This window comes from Phyllostomus discolor, chromosome 12, assembly GCF_004126475.2.
Source record: "Phyllostomus discolor isolate MPI-MPIP mPhyDis1 chromosome 12, mPhyDis1.pri.v3, whole genome shotgun sequence".
Classification (NCBI taxonomy): domain Eukaryota; kingdom Metazoa; phylum Chordata; class Mammalia; order Chiroptera; family Phyllostomidae; genus Phyllostomus; species Phyllostomus discolor.
Window position 1 is genome coordinate 44,031,847 of NC_040914.2, and position 25,914 is coordinate 44,057,760.

At 58.8% G+C, this 25,914-nt stretch overlaps 1 protein-coding gene and 1 long non-coding RNA gene across 2 annotated transcripts; one reads left to right on the forward strand and one right to left on the reverse strand.

Annotated features, from left to right (window-relative positions):
• Positions 1–3,324: 3,324 nt before the first annotated feature.
• Positions 3,325–8,449, forward strand: MEX3B (mex-3 RNA binding family member B). The gene is made up of 2 exons (XM_028502214.2): positions 3,325–4,805; positions 5,611–8,449. Exons 1-2 carry the CDS (start codon positions 4,532–4,534, stop codon positions 7,056–7,058), a joined length of 1,722 nt encoding a protein of 573 aa, XP_028358015.1. The 5' UTR covers positions 3,325–4,531; the 3' UTR covers positions 7,059–8,449.
• LOC118497738 lies at positions 7,191–24,307 on the reverse strand. The gene is made up of 3 exons (XR_004900273.1): positions 24,296–24,307; positions 14,708–14,718; positions 7,191–7,278 (listed from the first exon to the last, which is right to left on the reverse strand). It is a non-coding gene; the product is annotated as an uncharacterized LOC118497738 (long non-coding RNA).
• Between the last annotated feature and the right edge of the window lie 1,607 nt (positions 24,308–25,914).

Consider the following 25,914-nt stretch of genomic DNA (forward strand, 5'->3'; position numbering starts at 1 on the left):
GCGGACGCCTGCAGCTCCATGCCGTCCCACCGGTTTGCGTCCGGTTTTGCTGAGAGTGCTTCTGGGGTCCCGTCCCTGATGTCACGGCCAAGGCCAGAATTTTAAAGTGGGCAAATGCACGGAATAGACCCTTCTCCAGAGAAGACACGCGGACGGACAAGGGCTGCGTGGGCACGAGATGCTCGGCGTCGCTCACCGCCGGGCACACGCACGCCGAGAGCGCGGGGAAGTGTCACTGCACGCCTGGGGGGCGGGTGCTGCAGAAGAACGCTCGGCGGAAGTGTCGGCGAGTGCGTGGGGAGGCCGGGGCCCTCGTCTGCACCCTGTTGGCGGAAGTGCTGGAAGGCGCAGCTGCTGCTGTGGAGAACGACTGTGGGGTTCCCTCAGAAAGTAAGACTAGGAAAGCGGAACCACTGTACGTACCGTCACGTTCACGAGGAGCGCTCTGCGCTCCCGTGCCGCCTGCAGCACCACTCACAGCCGCCAGGATCCGGAAACAGCCCCGACGTCCGCAGACGGGGGAATGGATAAAGGAGATGTGGTGTATGGACAACGTGGAATATTACTCAGCCCTAAAAAGGGACACCCTGACCCTTTTGACGACACGGATGAGCCCAGAGGACACCGAGCCGCGTGGAGTCGCAGAAGAACAAACGCGGCACCACCCCCCTTGGGTCAGGAATCCGAACTAGGCCCGCTCGCGGCAGCAGAGGCCAGAACGGCGGTTCTGGGGACCAGGAGCGCGCAGGGGCGGGGAGGAAAGTGGGAACTTGTTGGTCAGTTAGCGTCAAGTTTCAGTCACACGAAGCAAACGCGTTCCGGATCTCTGCTGTGTGACAGGCGAGTGACAATACTGCACTGTGCCCTTAGAAACTTAGAGTCGAGTGCCTTCCGCCAGCACGTCCCCTTCGGGAAAACCCTCCCGGGAAAACCCTCCCGGGACCCCAGTGTCTGGGCAGGCGCCCCTGGCACGGAAGTGGGCGGGGCCAGGGCCAAGCCCTTCCCTCTGTGCTTGCGGCGCGGTGGGAGGTGCTCTGTGATGTTAAAGGGGTTGACTGGGAGAATTTCTTTTCCCAGCTCCTTAATTTGCAAAAGTAAGCACGATGTGTGCAAAACAGCCCGAGGCCTCTGGAAACTAGTGCAAGGTGGTCTCATTAATCTTAGCTGTTTGTGTGTGACTTTTTTACCTTTCCTTACTTTATGGCAACTGAAGGTCTCAATTACCAGACCGCACTGTGCAAGCTCCTCTCGCGGGCTATTAGAAAAAAATACATGGCCATACCGGGGACGTCCTTGGGGAGCACGCCCTGGGCCGGGAAAAGCAGTTAAGCTCTGGGGTCTTCAAGGGGCCTGGGAAAGGCCAACCAGAAACTGTGGGGTTGGGTGTATTGTCCGTTTAAACACAGAACTGGGCTTCGCAAGTTCGATGGTGCCTTTTGTCTTGTTAAAGCTGTGAATCGAGGATTAAAACGTCCAGGTTGTTAGTTTTATCATCGCGTTCATGCATCGGTCAGGACTGCACCTGAGCACAGATGACAAGAAGTGACTCGGGGCAAAGCACTCACGCACACACACAGGAGACACTGGCCGAGGGTGGGACCCAGGTCTGTCGGAGCCACAGCGGCTCCCTCCACAGTGCCCTCCCCCTCCCCACTCTCCGGCCGGCCTTCCCTTGGTGGGCGTCTGTCCGCGGGAAGCCCTGCTGACCTTTGTATAGCTTTTCCTGAAGCATCCTGGTCTGCGGAGGCTGACCTGGGCCGGGTGAGTGTCCCGGCCACCTCGGGACCGGCAGCTCTCCGGGAATTCCTGGGGTCCGAGTTTCTGCGTTAGCCCCCCTGAAATCTCACCACTGCGGGGAGGAGGGAGGCAGGACGGGCAGCACAGGCAGCCCTGGGTGGGATGGGGCGGGGCGGAGGGGGGGGCTTCCTTACCAAGGAAGGGGCCACCTGCATCGTGTTATATGGAAAGGGAAATGCCGGCTGGCTCAGTGGGAGACTATCAGATTCCTAGAAGCAGAGGCCAGGAAGTGACTGGTTAGGTTGGCAAGATGCAAATGCCGAGGCCTTTGGGGAGCTTTTCCTGTCGACCTTGGTGTTTGCAGGCCCCGCAGGAGCGGAGCGGAGGGCGAGAGGCGCTGAAAGCTGGGCCTCCCCTGGGGCCTTCCCCAGCCAGGGCCCCTCCTGCTCCGCAGGAGTCCTCAAGGGCACTCCCTCGCTCTCAGATTAGCTGGATTTGAGCCCACAGACCAGGTCAAAACACACAAAGGCTCTCTGCTGGAGATCTAGGTGGTGGCTCTCTGGGAGGACTTCACACCCCATCCCCCCGCCCCCGCATCAAGCATTCCTTTTGAAGAAAAAAGCACCCCAGGCTCCTGGAAGGTGTCATAAGCATCCTGAGGAAATAGCCACTTACAGTGGCTCCCGAGCTGCATTTCCCTGAGGGAATAATCAGCACCTCTCCCCCCAGACAGCTCCAGGTGAGCGAGTGCGGAAGAGACCACCTTTGTGTTCCCCCAAGTAAAGGCATCGGCGTAACTGTCCACCGATGACAACGCACGCTCTCCTTTACTGTCGCTGGTAGTTCTCGGTCGAGAGGTACGATTTCCCCTGGGGGCGCTTGCTCACTCCTCCAGTGGTCCAGCAGGGCGCACTTGGGGCCTCTGGGCCCTGTGATTGCCCTGCGGCACAACCGGTCTTCCGAGTAAGCTCATCGCTGTGGCGGCCACATGGCTTCATTGTCTTCGGTAGGCGCCTGGCAGCTCGGATGTTAGCCATCTCGGTGAACCGCGCCCCGGCCGCTCTGCGGAACGTCCCCAGACCGGGCGCAGGGGGCGCAGCGAGCTCAGTGGCGCCAGAACAAAGGAGCGGATCCCGCGCGGGCTCGAGAGGGCTTACGCCGGTGCGGATGGGGACCCAGCAGAGAGGGGACCCAGCGGCACGCTGGTCCCGGCCCAGCCCGCCCCTCAAAGCCTCCATTCTTTTCACTGTCTCTAGGAGCGGCCCCTGGGACATCCGGGAGGGGGCGCAGCTAGCTGTCCCTGTCCGCTTGTCCCGTCGCACCCTCTCAGCCGCCGCCCCCACTCGAGAAGTGCACAAAGCGGTGCGCAGCGAGCTCACTCCTCCTGTCCGGGCGGGGCCGCCCGCAAGGGTGGTGCGCTCTGCCGTCCCCGCCTTAAAGGACCCCCCCCCCCCCCCCCGCCATTCCCTGTGCCTATTGCGCATGCCTGCCCGCCCGACCGTAGGGCGGGGAGGGACGGAAGACGGAGCGCGCACCCCGCGTCTCCGGCCGGCGCTATGGCCGGTGTTCCCTTGGCCTTAGGCACGCGGGGTTCGGGCGCGGGGCTGGTGCAGGACCTAGGCATGGTGCCTTCCAGAGGTTGCTGAAGGCTGGGCCGGCCAAGCCCTAGCTGCAACCGGATTCTGGCTTTCTGATCCGCAATTTCAGAGCCAGCTGGAGGAAGTGCTGCCCAAGAATACGGAATTGCGGGCGCGTGCGCGCGAGTGGTGATGCGGCCGAGTGGATGCCTTTGTGTCTTATGCGCTCTCGCGCAGGTGGGCCGCCCGCACTCGGAAATACTTTGCCTGTGTGCATCGGCACCTCGAGTCGTGCTTTCCGTGTTCGAGGGCTCGGAACCACCCTTTTGGGCACACAACAGACCTTTCTTGCAGTTGCACCTCTGGTCTAGGGGTGGTTTATTTGGACGACGCTAACGGGACTTTCTAAGGACCTCTATCTTAGAGCCGGGCATCAGAGTTGAGTTGCACGCGTTTTCTTTTCTCGGTCAGGAGGAAGAGGAGACCTGGGGACAGTGGTTGTCCCTGGTTGATAGGTACATGCAAGTGTCCCAAGGCTGCAGGTCCCGCATTAGACAACAAAGAGAGGCGTTAGCGGCAGCGGGGGCGGGGCGCGGCCGGCAGGAGGACGCGCGGGCTGCGGCGAGTTGGGGGCGCTCGCGCTCCGCTCGCTCACTCCGCGGCCTCCGCCCGCCCCCAGCCCTGCGCGCGCCAATCGCCTCCCCCAGCGATAGTGTCAGTAGCTTTGTAGTGTCAGCTCCCGCCGGTGACGTTGCGCCTCCCTCGTCCCCCTCCAGAGCCGTCTGGCTGCAGAGGCTCAGTCAAGAGGCGGGGAGCAGAGAAGGAAAAAGCGCTGATTGAGGGCGGGAGGGAGGGAGTGGAGGAGCCGGGGAGGGGCTCCTTAAAGAAACGCTGCTGTCGCTCGCCTGCTCGCTTCTCTCTCGGCATTGTGGCCAGCCAGCCGGGCACTCGGGGGGCGCGCACGGCTGCCACTCGAGTTCTGCCCCCGCCCCACCCGCCAGCAGACCTGGGGTGGGGACCCAGGCGGGGGCTCCCGCAGCCACTGCCCGGCGCAGACCGCACGGAGCGACCCACTCCTTCCGGTGCCAAGAAAGGAGCCACGGAACCCTCTGCAGCCGGCCGGCCTCCCCGCCCCTGACCGCTCGCTTCCCGGCTGCCTTTGTGGCCGAAGCTTCTGAACCGAGGGCCGGCGGGGGCGCGGCGCGCACGGCCGAACGATGCCCAGCTCGCTGTTTGCAGACCTGGAGCGCAACGGCAGCGGAGGGGGAGGCGGCGGCGGCAGCGGGGTCGGAGGCGGCGGCGGCGGGGGAGAAACCCTGGACGACCAAAGAGCCCTGCAGCTCGCTCTGGACCAGCTCTCCCTCCTGGGGCTGGACAGTGATGAGGGCGCCTCTCTGTACGACAGCGAACCGCGCAAGAAGAGCGTGAACATGACCGAGTGCGTGCCGGTGCCCAGTTCGGAGCATGTTGCCGAGATCGTGGGGCGGCAAGGTGGGTCCGGCAAGGATGGGGAGCTGGAGCGAAGCGGGGCTCCGGCCTCCGCCCCGCAGGGAGGGCGCGAAAGGGATCGGGAGCCGGGAGCTTCGGGGAGGGAGGAAGAGCCGCGCGAAGGGCTGGCGCCCCAGACAAAGAAAGTGCAGGCAGGCTGCTTCCCAGCCGCACGCTGCAGCCACGGCGGGATGCACTTCTCCTGCAGAAACCACTGCCCTCTCCCCTGGCGCCCCCCACCCGACCTACCCCGGGAAATATCGTTTAAACAGGAGATGCTTGGGGGAGGGGGCCTTTGATCGGTCCGTTGGGAGGGGGGAGGAGGAGGAGTGAGCATCGGATGGAGGAGGATTCTGGATTTCTGCAAAGCATAATGGAGCCCAGAGGAGGAACAATGGGTCCCGGGACTGCCCCCCTTCCCAGCGGTCCCCCAGCGCTGGGGGACTGCAGCTCCGACTGCCTTCCCAGAACCCCTTCGCCGCGTCTTCAGGGCGGACGGCGCGTCCCGCAGGATTTTAGAGGCGTCTCCCCGGCTGACTTTTTCTGGGATTCTGGGGTTTGGTTCCGGACGACTGCAGTCCCCGGGGAAGGGCTGGGCAGCGAGGAGGCTGTTCCTCGAGCGTTTTGCAGGTGGAACCCGCTTCCCTCCCGGGCCGGGGTCAAGGTGGGAGCCGCCCCCCTTCCGACCCTCGAGTGCCCTGCCGCTCAGCTGCCCTGGACACGGGCTGTCCCGAGTCTCCTCGCTTCTCCCGGGGTAATGGGTGTGTCTCTCTCTCTCCCACTCCCTCCGCTGTATCCTGGCTCCCAGGTTGTAAAATTAAAGCGCTGCGGGCGAAGACCAACACTTACATCAAGACCCCGGTTCGCGGGGAGGAGCCTGTCTTTGTTGTGACGGGCAGGAAGGAGGATGTGGCCATGGCTCGGAGGGAGATTATCTCCGCCGCCGAGCACTTCTCCATGATCCGCGCCTCGCGGAATAAGAACACGGCGCTCAACGGTGCGGTGCCGGGCCCGCCCAACCTGCCCGGGCAGACCACCATCCAGGTACGGGTGCCCTACCGCGTGGTGGGACTCGTGGTGGGGCCCAAAGGCGCCACGATCAAGCGCATCCAGCAGCAGACGCACACGTACATCGTCACGCCCAGCCGCGACAAGGAGCCGGTGTTCGAGGTGACCGGCATGCCCGAGAACGTGGACCGCGCCCGGGAGGAGATCGAGGCGCACATCGCCCTGCGCACGGGCGGCATCATCGAGCTCACCGACGAGAACGACTTCCACGCCAACGGCACGGACGTGGGCTTCGACCTGCTGCATGGGTCCGGCGGGTCCGGCCCCGGCAGCCTGTGGAGCAAGCCCACCCCCAGCATCACGCCCACCCCAGGCCGCAAGCCCTTCTCCAGCTACCGCAACGACAGCTCCAGCTCTCTCGGCAGCGCCTCCACCGACTCTTACTTCGGCGGGGGGACCGGCGGCAGCGCGGCAGCCACCCCGCGCTTGGCCGACTACAGCCCCCCGAGCCCCGCGCTCAGCTTTGCCCACAACGGCAACAACAACAACGGCAATGGATACGCCTACGCCGCCGGGGAGGCTTCGGTGCCTTCCCCCGACGGCTGTCCGGAGCTCCAGCCCACCTTCGACCCGGCTCCCGCCCCGCCGCCTGGGGCGCCCCTCCTCTGGGCCCAGTTCGAGCGGTCCCCGGGAGGCGGCCCCGCAGCGCCCGTGTCCTCTTCCTGCTCTTCCTCCGCGTCTTCATCAGCTTCCTCCTCTTCCGTGGTCTTTCCCGGGGGCGGCGCCAGCGCGCCCTCCAACGCCAACCTGGGGCTGTTGGTGCACCGCCGGCTGCACCCGGGCACCAGCTGCCCACGCTTGTCCCCACCCTTGCACATGGCCCCCGGCACGGGCGAGCACCACCTGGCTCGCAGGGTGCGCAGCGACCCCGGCGGAGGGGGCCTGGCCTATGCCGCCTATGCCAACGGAATAGGGGCGCCGCTGCCCGGCCTGCAGCCGTCCGACACGTCCGGCTCCTCGTCATCGTCCAGCTCTTCTTCCAGCTCCTCGTCCTCCTCCTCTGGGTTGCGGCGCAAGGGCAGCCGCGACTGCTCCGTGTGCTTCGAGAGCGAGGTGATCGCCGCACTGGTGCCCTGCGGTCACAACCTGTTCTGCATGGAGTGCGCCAACCGCATCTGCGAGAAGAGCGAGCCCGAGTGCCCGGTCTGCCACACCGCGGTCACGCAGGCCATCCGCATCTTTTCCTGAGGGCGGCGCGCCCGTGCGCGCCCCGCGCCGGGAAGGGGGCCCCTTCCTCGCTCCCTCACTCCCCGGCGCCGGCCGGCCGGCCTCCTTGGTGCCCGACCTTACCCTCGCCCTGCTGGCACTCTCGAGACCCCAGAGGAGCTTGGGAAGCTGTAGTATCCGCTCAGTTTTAAAATTCAATGTTGAAACAAAGGAACTCGCCAGGAAAACCGCGTCAAGAGCACTGTAGCCTGGGAGACCTCCGGACCACCCGAAATGCATGCTTTATAAATAATAGGAACGGCGACCTTCTAGTGACGATAGTTTTTACACTGTACTTAATAGGAAGCTTCCAGAAGAAGAAAACCCCGCAAGTTTTCCATTTCCCGAACGTAGGAGAGAGACGGACAGCAGTGATGATGAGGAAGATAACACAGTGCGGTGGGGTGTGTGGGCTGGTTGAGTTTGTTCCCCTCTGTGGCTGGGTTCCTAGGATGCTTCTGGAACACAGTGGGTCCTTTCTGAATGTCCGTGGGAGGGCCCGGAGTTCCCGAGAAACCCGGATACTGCAGCTTTATTAAAGTTAAAGGAACTGTAACATATCTCTTATATATTAAAAACGTTTAAAAGTTTTAAAGAGAAATTTCATTAATACAGATTGAAGTATTTTATTCTTTTTTGACTTGAAAAATTATATTTCATATTGCAAAGATGTTTACAAGTATTTTAATTTAAGTTCAGTGAACTTTTTTGTAGCTGGGTTAAATCTTTTTTATTTTAGTATGGCCTTACGGCAAAGAACACTGTATTATTTTAATAATCACACAATTGTGGCAGAATTACAAACCATAAAAATGTGTAATGTTTTAAACAGTATTCTGTTGGGATGGAGATTTTATAGGTTCAGACAAATCTTCGAGATCTGCTTCACCCAGCATATTTTCTATTCAGCGATATAAAGCATATTTTATTCTATATTATTACAAGAAAAAAGGAAAAACCAGAAATGTATACACACGTCAAAAGGGACTGTCGATGCTTTCGAACATTTGTATAAATAGAATTCAGTGCAAGTTACAGCAGTTCTGTTGCACCACTCTAGTTTTAGTATTTCTATTTTAATACGTTTGTTTACCACTCGTTTATGTATATGTAGGTGGCGTTACTTGAGCTTAAATGTACTTTACTGAGCAAAGTTTAAAAAAAAAACAAAGTATATTTTATTTTATGATAAAGGGCCTTTAACCTCATGGTCAAATACTAATATTATATTTGCTGAGACAAGATTTGAAATTGTATCAAGAGTTTTATTTTTCTGACATTTAAAGTTCTACATAATAAAGGTAAAACTTAAGTAATGGTGCTACTTCATTTTTTAAGTATTTCTATATAAATAAAATATTGAAGAAAATCTATATTGCGTGGTGACTTTTTTTTTTTTTAAGCCTCTTGGTGTGCCTGTAAAAGGAATAACTCGTATGTGACAAGCAGTTCCAGGCCTATTATGTCAGCAATGTTATCAATAGAGTGGACTTGTTAAAAAGAGGCCAGAGCTGTGTTTGGGCGCGTGGGCCCTGGGGGACGGTGTTTTTACAAGTTCCCAGTTCCTACCCAATCACGGCTGGCTTCCCGAGACAGCGGCACCGCGCCGAGGGCCCGTGCTGGCTCTTGGGGGCCTGGGGATACGTCGCATTTCCCTTAAAACTTAAAAGAAAAAAATCCCGAAGGAAATGTTTTCATTTCTAGGCCTCTACAAACCTACTAAAATTTGCCTAAAACATTCAGGAAGTAAAAGTATCTAAAGTTACATTTTAAAAAAGTAAATGTTAATATTATTACTATTCTAGAGGAAGGAGTCCAGGACAGCAAAAGCGCCTAGGCCTGGGGAGAGTCGCGATGCTGCCCAGCCCGGGCCGTGGACAGCACAGGGGCCCACGGGCTGTGTTTGCTGTGAGTTCCCATTAAGGGTCACCTCCTTGGGGAAGGGCTCAGGGATGACAGTTGCTGCTGGCGCGGAGCGGGGAGCTGGATTTGAGCACTGTCTTAATAGGCTTCTGCTGGTAGGGCTTGCTAATTGGTGTTGACAGGCTGCTGGTGTTAACTGTTTGCTGCTTGAGAGCCGCTTTTGTTGGCTGTTGGCAGGCTACACCTGCTCCCTCCCAGCTGCGGCTGCGGCTGGCTGCGGGGCCTTATCAAGCGGTGGGGCCTCCTGCTTTCCCGGGGTTTGAACTCTTGGCCTCCCGGAGGAGAGGACTCGGGAATGGCCAGGCCACGCCACTTCCAGCACACTTCCTGGCCGAGCTGTCCTTGGAGAGCAGCGACAGCCCAGAAGGTGACAGATGTCTGCTGGAATCTGGGCTGGGGGGTGACCACAGGGGAGTCCAGAGCTGGGCCTGTGGTACGCGTCGGTGTTCTGGCTTCCCCTTTCGTGTTTTTATTTGGGGATGTCGCCGCCGCCTACACGGCAGCCCGTGGTTGGTGTAGTTGACCGTGGTGTTGTGTGAAGGCTGGTCTCGGGGTGGGGGAGGCGGGGCAGGAGGAGGGAAGGGCGTGGCCTCGAAGTTTCTGGCATCATCTTCAACTCTGGAAAGTTCCCAGACCGTGCTTCCCCTTGTTCTTCTCCCTCAAGGACCGGAGCTGAGCCGCGGTCCGGCGCGCCGTGATGTTACAGTCGGTCTCCGCCTTTGCATTTTCACTGGTCGGAAATGCCGACGACCGAACCAAGGTTCTCGTTTACATTTCCTCGGCGATGTAGCTTCGCCTCCCCGCGTCGGCGTCATGGCGACAGACGAGGCAAGGAAACATCCCCAGGCCTGACGGGTTGCGTTCCTCTCGGGCTTCTACCTGGGCTTCTGGAAATGAAGCAGGATCTGGTTTTGGAGGCTGCGGACAGACGCCGAGACGGCCTGTCCGTGTGCTTTGTTGCGAGACGGCAGCCTCTGGTTGACATGCAGGCTGGGGATATGTTGCTAATAAAACCACCTTCTTTGGGAGAGAGAAGACCATTGGTTTCCCCTGCTGGGCAGGCCCGGGTCGCCGGCAGAGCATGCGGGCGCACACTTGGGATATTAGGGGGCGTTAGCTGTTGATGGGGGCAAGCCTTCTGTCCCGTCTCCAAGACAGCTGTGCAGGTGACAGTCCTCCTGCCAGCGAGGTGAGGGGAGCCACGCTCATGCTCTGTGATGGCTGGCAGCTCCCCTTTCTGCTGTGAACCCTCTGAAATCTCTCTCACACTGATATCTCTCTCCCTCCCTCCCTCCCCTTCTAAAAATACATAAAGAAAATCTTAAAAAAAACCCCACCTTTCTGCAGCTACAAAATACCAGCAAATAGACCCCACCCTCCCCAGCTCCTCTCCCCTGTTTTCCTTCATGGACACGAGTGGTTCTCGGCTGGTGGTGCTTTTGCTGATCCTCCCCCCTCCCCCCCAGGCAGCAATTTCTGGAGGCACTTTTGGGTGTGGCAGCTTGGGGGTCTCGCTCCTGGCGTCTAAGCGGTGGTGGCCAGGGATGCTTCTGAAAACCCTCCAAGGCCCAGGGTGGAATGACCCGGATGCAGACAAAGCAGGCCCACCTTCCCTGCTGTGCACTCACTGCCTTGAGATGGGCGGTATTGTTCCGGCACTTCAAATGCATAATGATGGGCCCTCCCCGGTGACCTGGAGTTACCCCCTACCTAGGAGAGCTCTGCTACCCTCAGGGATATTGGGGTGGGCGGGGGTGGGGGAGGCCGAGGCTCGTGTCTGAGCACAGGAGGTCGAAATTATGGAACTTCTCTTCATTTGCCAAAGAATGGTGGGTTGCGCCCAGTTAACAGTAGTTACGCGTATTGGACTGTTCAGAGCACCCAGCTGGCTTCCCGTTCTCCCCTGCGGTCCTCTCCACAGCCCCAAGGCCACCACCACTGCCGTGTGACTGTGCACGTTTATAGTGAAATCTGAGGGCTCACCATGCAGTCACCCCCAAACTCAGACTCGGGGTCTCTGGCCCCAGCACAGGCTCGGCCTGCCTGTAGCCACGAGACCAGTTGGTGGAGAAATTCTGGACGTGTGTCTCCGCTGGTCGGCAGCTCGTCCCCTGTCCCTGTTTCCCAGGTCCCCTTTGTCCTTCCAAAATTGGCTCCTGGGAGAAGCTTTGCTGTCTTCAGTGAATTTCAGGCACACGTGGTCTGGAGCTTTTCTCTCTTCGGCCACGTCTGTCCAGGAAATGGGAATAAATGTGCCCCCTCCGAAGGGGGTGTTGAGCTCCCTGGCCAGTGTTACCCTGGAGCACTGTCCTTACGGCTTTATGGGGGCGAGGTGACCGGGGAAGAGACGGGATGTGTGCTTTTCCTCGCCTTCATGAGGACACCCCCGCCCTGGCTGGGGACCTGGGGCTCTGCAAGCGCTGTATCCTGCTCACCTTTCTCCTTCCCCCCTCCCCTGGCCCAGTCTAAACCCGACCTTGCCTCCTTCCCCCACCAGTGATGCTTCAAATGCTACAGGCTCACCCCACCACCAGGGCCAGCCTGTTGTCCAGGAACGGCAGAGCAGGGGCGTTAGGCATTCCTACCACGGGCTCGGTGACCATCGGTGACGGTCGCTCTGGTTTACGGAGCCCCTCGCGCTGAACCCAGCACCACGCCACAGACTCTGCGTTACACCAGCCCGGCCAGGGCTGAGTACCAGGCGTGCCCAGCCTTCGGGCGTCTCTGGGCCACGCTGGAAGAAGAAGAGTGCTCTTGGGCCTCCCATCAAATACATTGTGACATGTAATCACACACAAAAAATCTTATCATGTTTTCAGTGAATTTACGATTTCCTGTTTGGCCCCATTCATAGCCAGCCTGGGCCGTGTGCTGGCCACAGGCCGCGGGTTGGACACCCCTGGACCATAGACCCGTTTCAAAGACAAGGACACAGGAGGAGAGAGGTTCAGGGGCAGGCTGGAGCCCACGCAGTCCGTTTAAGCATGGGGCCCCGGATTCTGCCTGGGGTCCATCTAAATCCAGAGGTCCTAGCTGTCTTCCTTCAGACAGGTGGCGTTTAGAGAGGTATTTTCAGAAGAAGTGAGCACTCATCCGTGACAACCCAGTCCGCCGCGCCGCACCGTGCCGTCCTCGGTGATAAGGGGAACCGACTTCAGAAACGGAGCGGGCCCCAGAGCTGGGCGACGCCGCCGGGCCCCAGAGGTGGGTGCCCCCCGGGCAGAGGAGCCCAGGCCGCGCCTGGCCATCAGAGGCTCGGGGCCGCTTCCGCTGCCGGATTCCAAAGCCTCGTTATCTCGCGGCTGTTTGGCGACCAACTTCAAAAATGTACCATAAGCGAATTCCGCCCTACGGCCTCTGCGGGTAGGGACCCGAGAAAGGCGCGTTTGATGAGGACAGAGTGAGTACGGAATTCTCTCCGGGAACAAAGAGCTCCGTAAAAATGTCAGATGCACGAATTTAGCCACTAAAAGAGGCCAAGACCCTGCCGGAAGGGTGAAACGCCGTCAGGTGTCTGGTCTCCGGGACGCCGGGCGCTCCGTCTGTTTCCTGAGCCCTCCCCGTGGCTCTGGTTCCCTGGCCGGTGCGAGGCCCCGCAGCCCCGGGCGCGGCCTGAGAGTGGGGTCACGGGCACTGGCCCCCTCAGGAGCCTCAGGGCCAGCTCCTGAGCTCTGACGTCTCCACAGACGGGGCAGGGGACCCCCACGGCGGCGCTGGGCCTCGGTTTGCTCACCTGCGAAAGGGGAGAGGCTTCACTCCCTTCTGGAATTACCGGGCACGCGTAGCCTCTTTTTCGGGCTCGCGCGATACCACACACGGCTCCGAGATGGTTTCCTTGTCTCTTCCCCCGTGAGGCCGCTCGTGCCTCCAGGGCCAGGGTCTCCTCCTTCTGTCTCCGTGTCCCCGGCGCCCCACCCAAAACCCACAGAGGTGTGCTATCCCCCCCCAGGAAAATCGGTGACCAAAGGCTGTTTTACTTGAAATCACCCACATGCCCCTCGGTAGGGGACTGGCTTATGACGTTAGGTGACTTCCACACGGTGGGATTCCAGACGTCCTAGTGAACGCTACCCCCTGGGTGTCCGAAAAGGCAAAATGCCCGAGACAGGCTCTTTGTAAGAGAAGAGGTTTCCCTGCCTAGAAAGGTTTGCCAGGGGCGTCTCTGGGCCCCGCAATAAATACATCGTGACGTGTAATCACACACACACACACACACACACACACACACAAAATCTCATCATGTTTTAAGTACCTTTACGAGTTCGTGCTGGGCCACGTTCACAGCCACCCTGGGCCACGGGGGACCCGCAGGCCGCAGGTCGGACACCCCCGTTAGAGGTTGTGTTGACGACGACATCACCTTAATGTCCCTTCGATGGCTGGACAGGCGGCTCCACATCCTTGGACGATCCGGCGAGAAATCTGGGGTTTTCAAATCTCTTGATACGCAGCACCACTGAGAAAGCGGGGGCGACGGCTTAGCACAGCCACCCTTTCCTGGCGCCCCTCCTGGGCAGTGACTCCGCCCACACGTCCACCGCAGGGGGCTGCTGTTCTGTCCACCTCGGGGGTCTCTGCCTGGGGCTTCGGGAAGGTCGCCCCCGCTGTCTCATGCCCCGTGTTCCGAGTTGGGACAGTAGAAGGATGGACTCCTGAGAGGCATATCTGGGAGTGACCTGGAAGAGGGGTATAAAGGGGACTTCCTGGGGCCACCGCAGGGTTGCCTTACCCAGCGCCTTTGGGGAGAGGCCTGGAAATTTGCAATTAAAAGAAAGAGATCCTTCCATCCACCCACAGGCGATGGTTCGGTGAAGATACAAAGGCAAACCTCAGGCAACGCTGCAGGAGGCGTGTGAAGCAATAAAGCAGCGTAGCTTCTGCGGGTGTTCAACAACGTTCAGGGTGTGTGACTAAGAGGGAGAAAACCAAGGTGCACTATCGTGTGTGCGGCGCACACTTGTATTAAAGCTGTACGTGCAGACGCGTGCGCGAGGCTGATGGTGCAGGGCCGGGCAAAGGCAGGCCTGCCGTCGCGAGCACACAGAACTGAGACTGCTCATTATTTTATTATTTGTGCCGACACTGTGGGTGTACAGTGGCGAGCACACGAAACACAGTTTATTCGTGCATTATTGGTTGCACTGTTTTGCATATGAACAACCGTGCACTCCGCACCCCTCCCCCCCAAGTTCTGGGGAGGGAGAGGGGGTCAGAGGGAGGGGCTACAGAGAGACTGACTTTTTTGCTGTCTACTCTTTGATCGTGTTTGGATCTTTTAAGATACTCTTATGTATCCCCCACCCAGAAGCATGTTTCTTCCGTCGACCATGGCATGTGGGGTTGGCTTGTTCTCACAGATGTCCCGCACTGCCGTGGGGGCGGGGGGCAGGGCGGGGACGCGGGGACCCTGTGGTTTCTGCTCAGCCTCAGTGTCACCCTCACACGGCTGTGGAAAAGAAAGTCTGTTAATTAAAAAAATGTTCAGTGCTCCACACAGTGGCTTATGTATATGAATGACTGCTAGATTGATCGATCGATCTGTTGATTGACGAAGGAAAGCTCCTGGGACTCTGAGGCGAGGCTGGGTTTGGGAATCCCCCGCCCTGTCCCCCACCGGACCCGGCAAGCTCTAAGACCCCTCCCAGAGAAGAGTGGAAGGCAAGTTTGCAAAAGCAGGTCAGTTGCCGGTCGCGCAGACCCGAGAGGACTCGATGGAGAGCTCTGGGGTGTGTCTCGCAGGCATTGGGGACGCTGTTTGTGTGTGGGCTTCGGGTGGCGTGAGCCGCGTGGGCCGGGACAGTGCCAGGACCCGAGCAGGGAGGCTGGGGGGGGGGCGGGGCCACGACCCCCACCGACCGGGACTGAGCTGGGGGCGCGCATGCGCGCTGAGAGGAGAGCGGTGCGGGCCCCGACAAACCTCTGTCAGCCGAAACATAGGCAGGTGCCCCCCTTGGGCCATTCTGACCCCTGATTCTCATGGTTTGAGGTGGTTCCACCCAACAGACTTGCCAGCGCGAGGCAGCAGAGGGGGTCCCTGGGGGGTGAGGACAGACAGTGGGGCTTGGGGGCTTCAGGTCTCCGCGGCTCGGCCTCCAGTGTTAAAAATAGAGGAGTGAGGATGTTGGAGGTCAGGAGTGCGGGGCGTGTCGTGGAATGTTTAATGCAAGTGCCTTGCATACTGGTTCCTGAATTCTTCTTGCGTTTTGCATGCTTGCGCCTTTGCCCGGACCGGTCCCTCTGCCCGGGACGGGTGCTGATAAAGAGGGGAAAGGTCTCCCGGAGTCCGGTGTCTGAACTCATCGGGTGGGGGAGTTACCGCGGACTGGTCTGAAAGGCAGAGGGGAGCATTCCGTTCGAGGGGGCTGGGAGCGGGTCTTTGAACAGAGCAGCACCCTACTGGCACGCTCCCCCCTTTCAAGTTCACCTTGAAAAAAAAAGGTGAGCTTAAGGAACAACTGGGAATAGATAACAAAATCGACCCCTCTGACCATTTGTGACCGTCCAGTTCGGTGGCGTGAAGACCATTCACACTGTGACCATCGCCACTCTCCACCCCCCAGACTCTTCCGTCTCCCCACACTGACTCTCGCTCCCCGTGGAGAGGGGCTCCCCATTTCCTCTCCCCCTCTTTCTCCATATCTTGTTTACTGTGGACTTCCTCCCCTCCCGGGAGAGGAGGCCAGGAAAAAGTCCGGTCCGGGGGATGGCAGCTTGGGCCTGGGTGATTAGTCATCTTCGGGCCGTGCCGAGACATCCAGGTTAGACCCCGGGGGTGGCCCCGTCAGTTGGGATGAGTCAAGGAAGAAAAGAGCTGCCCGTCGGTAGGAGGACTGGGGACTACTCCTTCAGGTGTGTATTAAAAAGCCCACTTCTAGCCCTGGCTGGTGTAGCTTAGTGGACTGAGTGCAGGTCTATGAACCAAAAGGTCGCCGGTTCAATTCCCAGTCAGGGCATGTGCCTGGGTTTCGGGCCAGGTCCCCAGTAGGGGGTGAGCAAGATGTAACCACACACTGATGTTTCTCTCCCTCTCTTTTTCCTTCCTTCCCCCCGTCTATAGAAATAAAGTAAAATCTTTAAAAATGAATACATACATACATACATACATAAAAAGTCCACTTCCGTGGACTGAGCACCAACCTACGAACCAAAGGGTCTCCGGTTCAATTCCCAGTCAGGGCACATGCGTGGGTTACGGACCAGGTCCCCACTAGAGGGTGTGTGAGAGGCCACCACACATTGATGCTTTTCTCTCTCTCTTTCTCCCTCCCTTCCCCTCTCTCTAAAAATAAATAAATAAATAAAATCTTCCAAAAAAAAAGTCCACTTCTAACCTTTAGTCCAACTACGCATTTAGAAGCAAAGACAAGACAGGCACAGGAAGGGGTGGACGTCACGAGGAGTCCTCCGTGTGCTTGCTGCTTCCAGGGCGGGGCGTGCGTGAGGGGGTCTCTGCGTGAGGGGGTCTCTGTGTGAGTGTGCATGCAGCTTACCGGCATCTCCCAGCCTTCTCCAGAGTGTGCTTTCCAACATGACCATTCTAACCGACGAACAGACAATCAGAGAGATGATCTGAAAACCTCTGTGGTTGCTTTATACTCGTATCGATACTAACAGAGACGTAATCTCTGTTTACAGGAAGGAGGACATTTCTGAGGGTTCGTTTACGTAACCTGTGTTAAGATTAAATGTGGAAATTCTACAACACAGAGGATTAAACTTTTGTCACCTACTCTGACCTTTCCACAGTGAAGTGCTTTTAAAAAAAAAATCTCAGATTTCTGAGCATTTGTGTACACAAAGGTCACGGATTCTGAAGAAGTGTCGCTTCTAAAAACGCGCTTCAGGTTTTCATGAAGTGCAGCCGAGCCGCGGAAGCCGGAGGAGAGGCGACAGCAAGGCCTCGGGAGGGACCTCACGTGGAGCGGCCAGAGGGGCGGAGAGCCGGGAGGAGAAGGAGGAGGAGCCATTGGGACCAGGCAGAAAGATGAGACAAATGGGCCTGCAAGAGGCACGAATGGTCAGCGCCCAAGGGGAAGGGCAGAGAACCGGACGCCGCCGACAGCCGTGAGCCCCGAGACGGGAGACGCTGCGCACAGGGTGAAGGCTCACGGAGAAGACCCTGGGTGTGCCGCGTGGGGGTGGAGACACCCACGCAGACCTCTGTCCGAGGCGCCTGCTCTGCTCCGAGAACCACTCACACGGCAACTTGCGAGCGGGTCCGGACGCACACATTTGACCCTTAACGTTCCCTGAACGTCGTATCTGAGAAGGGAAAAGAATGCTCACCCTTGCTCTGGCCCGGCGGCTCAGCCGGTTGGGCACGGTCCTGCAAACCAAAAGGCTGGGGGTCCAGCCCCCAAGCCCCGCCTCCTGCCCCGCCCCCGCCAGGGGTGCGTGCCGGGGGCTGCGATGGACGTTTCTCTCTCGCATGGATATTTCCTTCTCCCTCTCTTTCTCTCTCCCTTCCCCTCTCAGTAGGATCAATAAAAGAAAAACAAATGCTAACTGTATTAAATGACACATAGGAGTAAAAAAAAAAAGGCATTATTATTTTATTAGTGACTATTGAGATCGGCTGAACTGCATGTCTTACGCTGGATGCAGCTCGTGTTAATGAAATAGCAAAGGCCCCCAGTTGTTGCCAGGAGGCTTTTAAGGTGTATTTATTAGTAGTAGCAGCAGCAACTTAAACCTCCTCTCTGGGTGAGCACGCCCATCAATGTGTTCTTGTCATTAAAATTTAGTTTTGGTAGCTCAGTATTCATTCATATACATTTACAGTAAGTGCCAGTCCGATTCCAGCCATTCTGCCCCAAAGAAGAGGCCAAGAATGAGCGAAAACGTCCAATTTGTATTTCCCACTTCTGAGAAAAGCCCTCTCCAAGCTCCCTCACCGACTGGTCACAAGTCTGGGGCTGGTGGAAGTGGTGCGATTTCCCAACTCACTGCCCAGAGTATCTCTCGCTCTGCCTGGTAGGCCCGGGGCTGCCGAGTGGCCCAGGCTTGCAGGGTCTTGGTGGAGCCAGGCCATCGAGGGTGTTGGGAAACCAGGATGAAGGCCCTCCTTCCAGGGCAACCCGACTCGTCCTGCCTTCGGGGTTGGAAGATTGAAATAATCCCGCGTCCACACCCATCTCCAGAATCCACCGATCCAGCATAGACGCTTCAGGAAACAGAGGCGAGCGCAAGGTTTACAGCAGGAAAATGAGGACCGGAAAGTGTGTTATTGCGTGGTGCTCTTGCCGACTCGAGTCCTGAGAGGGCTCTGTGGCCCTGGGGGTCTGTGTGCAAGTGGCTGCTGTTGAGAAAGGGCCAGGCCGGCTGGAGAGGGAGGATCTAACCTCCTACCTTTTGCGGAAAACTCGGAGTCAAAGTGTGAGAATGCCTTGTCATTCATGAAGGACTCATTATGTGCAAACAGTTTGCTGGCTCTCCCTGCCGCCCACTCAGCTGTCATCTGAAGTCATCGAGATCTGTCCGAACGTCGGATTTTATCAGACGCTGGAGGAGGTTGCGTGTAGGGGGCGCATGGGGGTGGGGGGAGGCGGTGGAGCCGGGAGACTGCCCGTCCGGCTTCTCACACCAAACATGCCCCGTTCCAAACACCAGAAGCCCTCCTGGGTCCGCAGGCTGGGGCTGCCAGGGCATTTACTCACACCGCAGGCATTTACTGGTCCTCAGTGCTGGAGGTGAGAAGCCGTCTTTCCTCCATGCATGTCTGCCTGTCTGTCCAAGTTTTCTTTTTTTATGAGGACCCCAGTGACATTGGATTAGGGTCCACCCTGATGGTGTCATTTTAATTTGACGACCTCTGTAAAGACCCTGCCTGCAAGTGAGGATATGCTCTGAGATGCCAGGGGTGAGGAATGCAACTTTTTTTTTTTTTAGGAACACAATTCAACCTGTAACATGTCCTACAGTGGTTTGAGCAGAGTTTGACCGGATTTACATACATACAGGCATTCCCGGGGTAGGCAGGTGGGGGCTGGGCTAGTGACTCAAACACAACCAGGGACCACAGCTCTTCCTACCTTTCTGCTCTGTCATCCATGATGAGCGTGGTGTCTCATGGTCACAGAATGGCTGCGGCACCCCAGACTTCTTGCCTGCAGCCCCTTCGTGAAGGAGGACATGGCGAAAGGCCCAGGGAAAGGGCAGAAGGGATCGTAAAGAGGCACTTCCTTGGCGAGCTCTTGCGTTTCCGTTCACGGGCCGCCTCTCATGGTCCAGAATTATTCCTGCGGCTTGGAAATACAGCATCTGTAGCTGGGCTCGGTGTCGTCATGCACACACGCCGAGGTCTGGCAGTAGAGACAGGGTGACAGAGTAGGGCCGGGGGAGTGACTGTGGGACAAATAGCGCGAGAACTTCAGGAGTTAAGGCTGGAAGGGCTAGGAATTCGCCCACGTCAGGGTCAAGGCTGCGGTCGCCAGCCCGGAGCGAAGAGGACCTGTGCTGAGCCGGGCGAGGGCCAGTCAGGGGCAAGGAATGGGGCCCGGGGCCTGGGGCCTGGAGAGGGGCCGGACGGCGTCCCTCAGGAGGCTGGAGGGGCCGTTCCCCAGGCCCGGCGTGGACCTTGCTGGTGTAGGTGGGACACACAGAGGTGGCAGCCTCTGTCACTCCATTCCTGTGCCCGCAGTGCCTGTTCTGGGGTGGCCGGGGACAGAGGCTGGCTAAGGGCAATGGGCCGAGTTCGTTAGTCTGGCTGGTGTCCATCGTCTGCTCCGTGGTGGATGCTTTCCGGTGGGCAAAGATCATCATCACACAGTGCACGGGCCCGGGGGCTCAGTTGGTCGGAGCATCACACTGTACACCGGAAGATTTCGGGTTCAATCCCCGGTCAGGGCACATGCTTAGGTTGTGGGTTTGGTCCCCGGTCGGGGCAGGTATGGGAGACAACTGATCCATGCTTCTCTCTCACATTGATGTTTCTCTGTCTTCCCCCCACCTTCACCTCTAAAATAAAACGTATCCTTGGGTGAGGATTCAAGTCATAATAAAAGAGGAAAATAAGAAAGTTTCAAGGGAGAAATTCAAGAATGTGGACTATCTGGCGCGTGGCACCCTGCCACGTTCCAGCCTTTATACACCTTTGCCCGCTGCTCCCTGCTTCCCTCTCTCTGTTGCCCCCTCGGCCGCCTTACTGCCCGGGCCTCATCCCAATGCTCCTCTCCGTTGTCCTTCCCCCCCTTTCTCTCTGGTGGCCACTCTCTTTCCTCTTCCTTTCTCCTTCCTGATGCGACCCCTCCGCTTCCTGCCACAGCCTCGGGCCCCCAACACACCAGGCTCCTGCCTCAGACCTCCACAGTCTCACACACGCACACACACACACACACACACACCTTCTCACATGCTCTTCTTCCTCCTCCCTGCCCTTCCACTGCCCTGGGCCCAACTTCCGATGGCACTTATTTGACCTTCACTCCAGGGGTTAATCCGAATCCCAGAACTGTGACTCGAGAGGCAGACGTTCAGAGAAAGGCAATTTCGTCCCTTGGAAGTCCGCGGAGAACCCGCTGTCCCGCCGTCGGGGGGACGGAGGACGCCTCCGTGTCAGGAGACACCGCGAGGGCCTTCACGGGGAGGTAGGGCTCCTTCCCGCCCCGCGTGTGCGTCGGCTGACGCGAAGGGCCTTGCTTTCCGGGAGGCCGGTGTCTCCTCCACTGGAAGATGGGGTTACGGGGGGAACTCACACACTGTTCCGCTGAGATAAAACTGCACTGTGTCGGTTCGGTAAAGACACGTTCTCCCGAGTCCCGGCGAGCAGCTTCCTGCAACCTCAGCGAGCGAGTGTTGGAACAGAACGTCAAACTGAGGAAACGCTCCGCCAACACCGAACACACACCGTGTGCCACTAGATGCACGAACACGGTGTGTGTTCTTTAAGGTCTGTACAGGTTTGTCGTTGGGAGTCGTCGGTTTACATGGAACTGCCCGCTGATTGGACGTCCACCCCCCAGCACTGGGACCCAGACTGCAAGTCCAGGGAGGGCAGGTGGACGGGGCTTCACAGCCGGCCCGGCAGCAGGGAAGCTCGTGGCTCCCTTGCGACCAAAGTCCTTCGGGTGAGCGCGGTCAGCCTCACCACCGTGGACACTGGGGACGGGTCATCTCTGTGCAGGGGGCCGTCCTGTGCATCGTGGGGCGTCGAGCAGCCTCCCTGGCCTGTACCCACCGGGTGCCAGTCGCCTTCCTCCCCGCTCTTGCGACAGCCGGGTTGGCAGACTTGCCAGACGTCCTCCGTGCGGGCGTCAGGTCGTGAACAAGGAAGGGCCTCCGGAGACCTCAGGGGGTCTCCACTCATAGAAAAGGGACGATGTTCTTGGCTGGGTTCTCCAAACAGACAGTCCCACCACGGCTGGGGAAGTCCAGGGGGTAGCTGAGGAGGGGTCTCCCCAAAAAGGCCAACACACTGGGCCGGGGGGAGGGGGGGCTCAGAGATGCCGTGGAAACCCGAATGGGAGGAGGTGGTGGAGTGGGAAGCAGAGACCTTGTTTTTACCAGTGAGGACCCCTGCTCCCCGTACCAGGCCCTGGAGCTTTCAGGAGAGAGCAGCGACTATGGGCCAACGGGCAAGACTGGCCCCAGAGCCCAGATCTGCCCCGGTGGACGGCGCCACAGATGAGCCAGAACCTGAAGTAGCACAGCGTGTCCCTGAGACAGAAGGAGAGGCCCTGAGCGGTGACCCTGAAGTAGCTGGTCACTCCGGGAGCTTCTGTGGCCTGGCCTGCTGCCAGCAGAGAAGGCAGCGGGGGAAACATGCCCAGTCCTGCAGGAACAGCTGGGCGAGCAGAGGCGGCAGCTGCCCCGGCGGGAGAAACAGCTGGACGGGATGGATGCAAAGAGCGGGAGGCTCGGAGGGGAGCAAAGGCAGCCCCCGCTCCTGAGACGGGACTGAGCGTGAGGCCGTCTGACAGGGGAGAGAAGTCAGTGGCGCGGGGTGCTCTGTCCTAGTCTTCCACGCCCCCACCCAGAGGCCCTCGCCTCTGCCACCCGTCCCCCACGGCCGACCCCAGCAGGACTGGCCCAGAAGCAGGTGCTCCGGGAGGAGGCTCAGAATAGCCAACTGTACAGGGACACCCACGCCCCACAAGGGCAGAGGGCGGAACCGGGCAGGGCATTAGCCGGAAAGGCTGCCACCTCAATGTGAGCCTTGCCGCTCAGTGGGATGGAGATTTCTGTGGGTGGCGGGCGGCTGGGAGAGGTGGCAGGACCCGCAGAAGCATGTGTGTGCAGGGGACTGCCCTTCTGCGGTGTGGAAACCCAGAAACGCCGCCTGGCCGCGTGGAAACCTGACCTCGAGGGAGACGTGGGCTTCCACCCCTTCTCCAGAGTGCCGCCGCACGCCCCGTTCTTCCCAGCAACCCCTGGGGGGGAGCAGAGTCGGTCTCCTGCCGTCCACCCACACGAAAAGCCGAGGCAGGCTTGTGAATCGCAAAGAAACTTTAGTTCCGAGTCCGAGGCTCTTTGGCTCGGAGGGGATTGTTTTCATCCCAGTCCCTCACCCACACCTCCAGGGAAAAAAGCCCACGAAGATTCTGGTCTCCGACCGGCGCCCAGTGCGTCGGGGAGGGGCCCTCCCAGCGTTCTCAGCAGAGGGGTGAGGCGGGATGGACCGAGAGACTCCTCAGAGGAGAGTCCCCTGGGTGAGGTCTCGGAGGAGACACGGTGTGAGTCACCCTGTCCCCACTGCCCAGCACCGGGACTGGCAGAGAGAAGGCATCCGCGTGTGTTTGTAGAGGGATCTGACGCATTGGTTAATTAACTCAGAGGTAGATGCCTCTTTGCCCACGGGAGCCCTGCTCCGAGCCCCGTCAGTGGCCTCGCTGCAGGTTTCCGGAGGCGGCAGCTTCCTCCCACGGGACACGAGGGGCTGGGCGGGGGTACTGGCGGTGATGGTCCTTTGCTCCCGTACCAGTTCTGATCATTCTCTTCTCACTGGGGCAGAGGCGGCCCCAGAGCGGGGAGGAGCTTAGAGGTGAAGACCAGGCCCAGAGGCAGGTGGGGTCGGGGGGGCCGAGCCCGTCAGCAGCAAAGTTAAGGTGCAGCATGCTGAGCAGCAGCAAAGGCATGTCCTCGTGGGGCATTCTTAGCCCCCCTCTCTGCTCTGACATGGTCTTCCCTGGACTGCTTCACAGGGAAACCCAAAAAACACCGACCCCCGCCCCCCCAGGAGGGGAAGGACTACGGATGGCTTAGAACGTGTCGTGGGTTCGACTGGCTTTGGACACGAAACCGATCGTGTTTGAGGCGGTCTTTTCCATTTGAGATGAACCAGTCAGGTCTGAGATGTGGTGTTGGCCGGGCCCTGGGGCAAGGGGACCCGTCTGGAACTTAGAGGAAGGGACCAGGACATGCAGTCCTTCAGTTGGCTCCAGCCTAGGGGGCGGGCAAAGAATGCCCGGGTTACAGTTGCCAGGGAGCTCCGGAGCTTTCCGTGTCAGGGAGGGACCCAGGTCGCGTGGGGGTCGAATGTTCAGTGGCTCAGGGAAGACTTCTTGGAAGGCACTGGTTTGTAATGAGGGCGGGGCGGGTGTAGGGAGACGGCAGCGCAGTTATCTGCCTGCTGCGAGTCTGACCTTCTTGTCGTGACAGCGGTGGCTGCCCGAGGGGAGGAGGAAAGACCGGGAGATGCCTGGGATTCCTGAGGATTGGCAGGAGAGGCCTGATACCTGCCAGGACAGGGAGCCTGGCGTTTCTGGGCTGGAGCTTCCCGCCAGAGAATCTCTTCCCACCCGCCCAAAGCCCCCTGGAGGCTGGCCTGCACCCACACTTGCTCCCATCTTTCCCCCTGAAATGAGGCCCATGGCACGGGGTGCGCGCCTCTTCCCCCTGTCGGGAAGAAGGCCACGCAACAGTAACTCGAATCCTCACAGAGGATCGTCCACTGACACCCACTGTTCCCAGCAGGGTTCGTCTCCTGTCCAGCCCACTCAGGTACATGTAGTATGTGCTCAGTAAATGTTTGGGGCCCAGCTGCTCTATGCAGCCCAGAATTATTTTGGCCATTTGCATACGTAGAAACCGGGACAGATGCTACATTCAATATGGGAGCTGGAGGTATGTGGCACAGCTAGCTGATGTGCAGAAACACGTTCTCTTCTTTCTGGGACTATAGCTGGATTACTTTTCCCAGCCTCCTTTGCAATGGATGTTTAGGATCTGGCCAATGGAATGAGAGCAGAAGGGATTTGCTCAAAATTCAGCTCTTCCACACATTCTTCTTGGTCTTCTGCCCCAGTTTTGGGGAAGGGCGAGCTACACGGTGGGAGGATTCTGGGCTCCTGGATTGTTACTGAGAGAGAGCAGCGTGCTGATCAGGAACCCCCATTTTGGGTTCCCCCGAGTCTGAAACGAGCTTCTCCTCTGTCATGTCACGGAGGTGCTACGGTTTTCCTGCCACATGGCAGCCGGTGTCGGCCAGCTCAAGTTGGTACCTGGTGTCCAGAAGTGGGGTGCTGCCGGCTCCCTCACAACCCTGCGGTCAGGCAACGGGCGGGCAGACCCACGCCGGCAGGGGCCAGACTCGGGGTGAAACCATTGCCTTGGATCGTTTCAAAAGCAGGCTATCTGCCTCATGAAACTGGCTCTGGGGAAAAGGTGTTGGCTTTCACTTTATTTTTGTGTTAGAAGATGCAGATTCACAGAGGAAATAATTGGCCAATCTGCAAGCAGAGATGAAAGAAAATACACAGAGAAGCTGGCGCTGTGGGGCTCTACACAAAGAATAAGATGGACCAGTAAACGCATTGGTGCACTGACCGGCCTCCGTCCCTGCTTTCTCAGGTGGTTTCCAGGGGGTGGTGATGGTGAGACAGCATGGAGGTGAGCAAACACAGAGAGAAACCAGACTTGGAAACGATGTCCAGGAAAGCATTTGGGGTATGATTCCTGGGCATGGGACTACCTGGGGAAGAAAAAAATATATATATCCGAAACCTGCTAAGTTTTGGAGAAAATTGCATTTCGCCAAGGAAATTTATACTGAAAAAGATTTTGACAGAACCTGAAAACAGCCCCAGCCCCCGCAAACCTTTCACGAGTGGGAGGGGGTCTGTTGATGCAGTCCAGGCCCCAGGAGACATGCGTGCCGGTGCTCACTCCTGCTGTGACCAGGGAGGGTGGTGCGTGAGCAGGACCCCCACCCAGGGCCGAGCCAGGGCCCTGGGGCCCTCCCCAGAGGTCAGAATCTGATTCTAGCAAGGAGCAGGGGGAAGGGGCCAGGGAGTGCCCCCTGTGCTTTGGACTGGCCCTGCTGTGGGTCTCCCATTCTTCCAGAGTCTTAAGGAGACCTTGTTGTGGTCCTCTGTCCCGGCCGCACCAGTGCGTGTGTGAGGGGGGGCGGGGGGGCGTGCAGATAACCTGTCCTTCGCAGTTTGCCAGCTGCTGCTGCGTGAAGAGCCGCATCTGCCCCTGCTCGTCCCCCAGGCGTCCTTGACAGTGGGCTGCATGTGGTGGCCGTGGGCCTGGGTTTGCCTCCACGGGGGACCTGCGAGCCTGCGTGTGTTGTGTATGGACTGAGAAAGGACAAACAGATTTGGGGCGCCCAGACGGGCGGACTGCCTTGCGGCCGACACTGTGGCTGTTCGGCGAGCGCGTTCCCTCTTTTCCTGGACCACAGTTGCTCTAACGTCCCACCTCGTCCTGCCATAGGCGTGTCCAGTCCTGCCATAGGCGTGTCCGGATTTTAAGCCAGGAGGACAGAGGGGAAAGTGACAGCCCCCCGGCTCAGGCTCTTCCCCTTCCACGGCAGCCGCAGAAGCCACCTGTCGGGGGACGGCTGAGCCACGGGCTAGAAGGAAGCTGGGCCCCGGAGTCACCAGTTAGAGGAGCGTCACGTGACGATCTAGGCTCCTTTTTGGAACTTAGCGGGAGAAGAACCCTCCGTGGGTGTGTCTGCTGAGGGTCTGTCTGC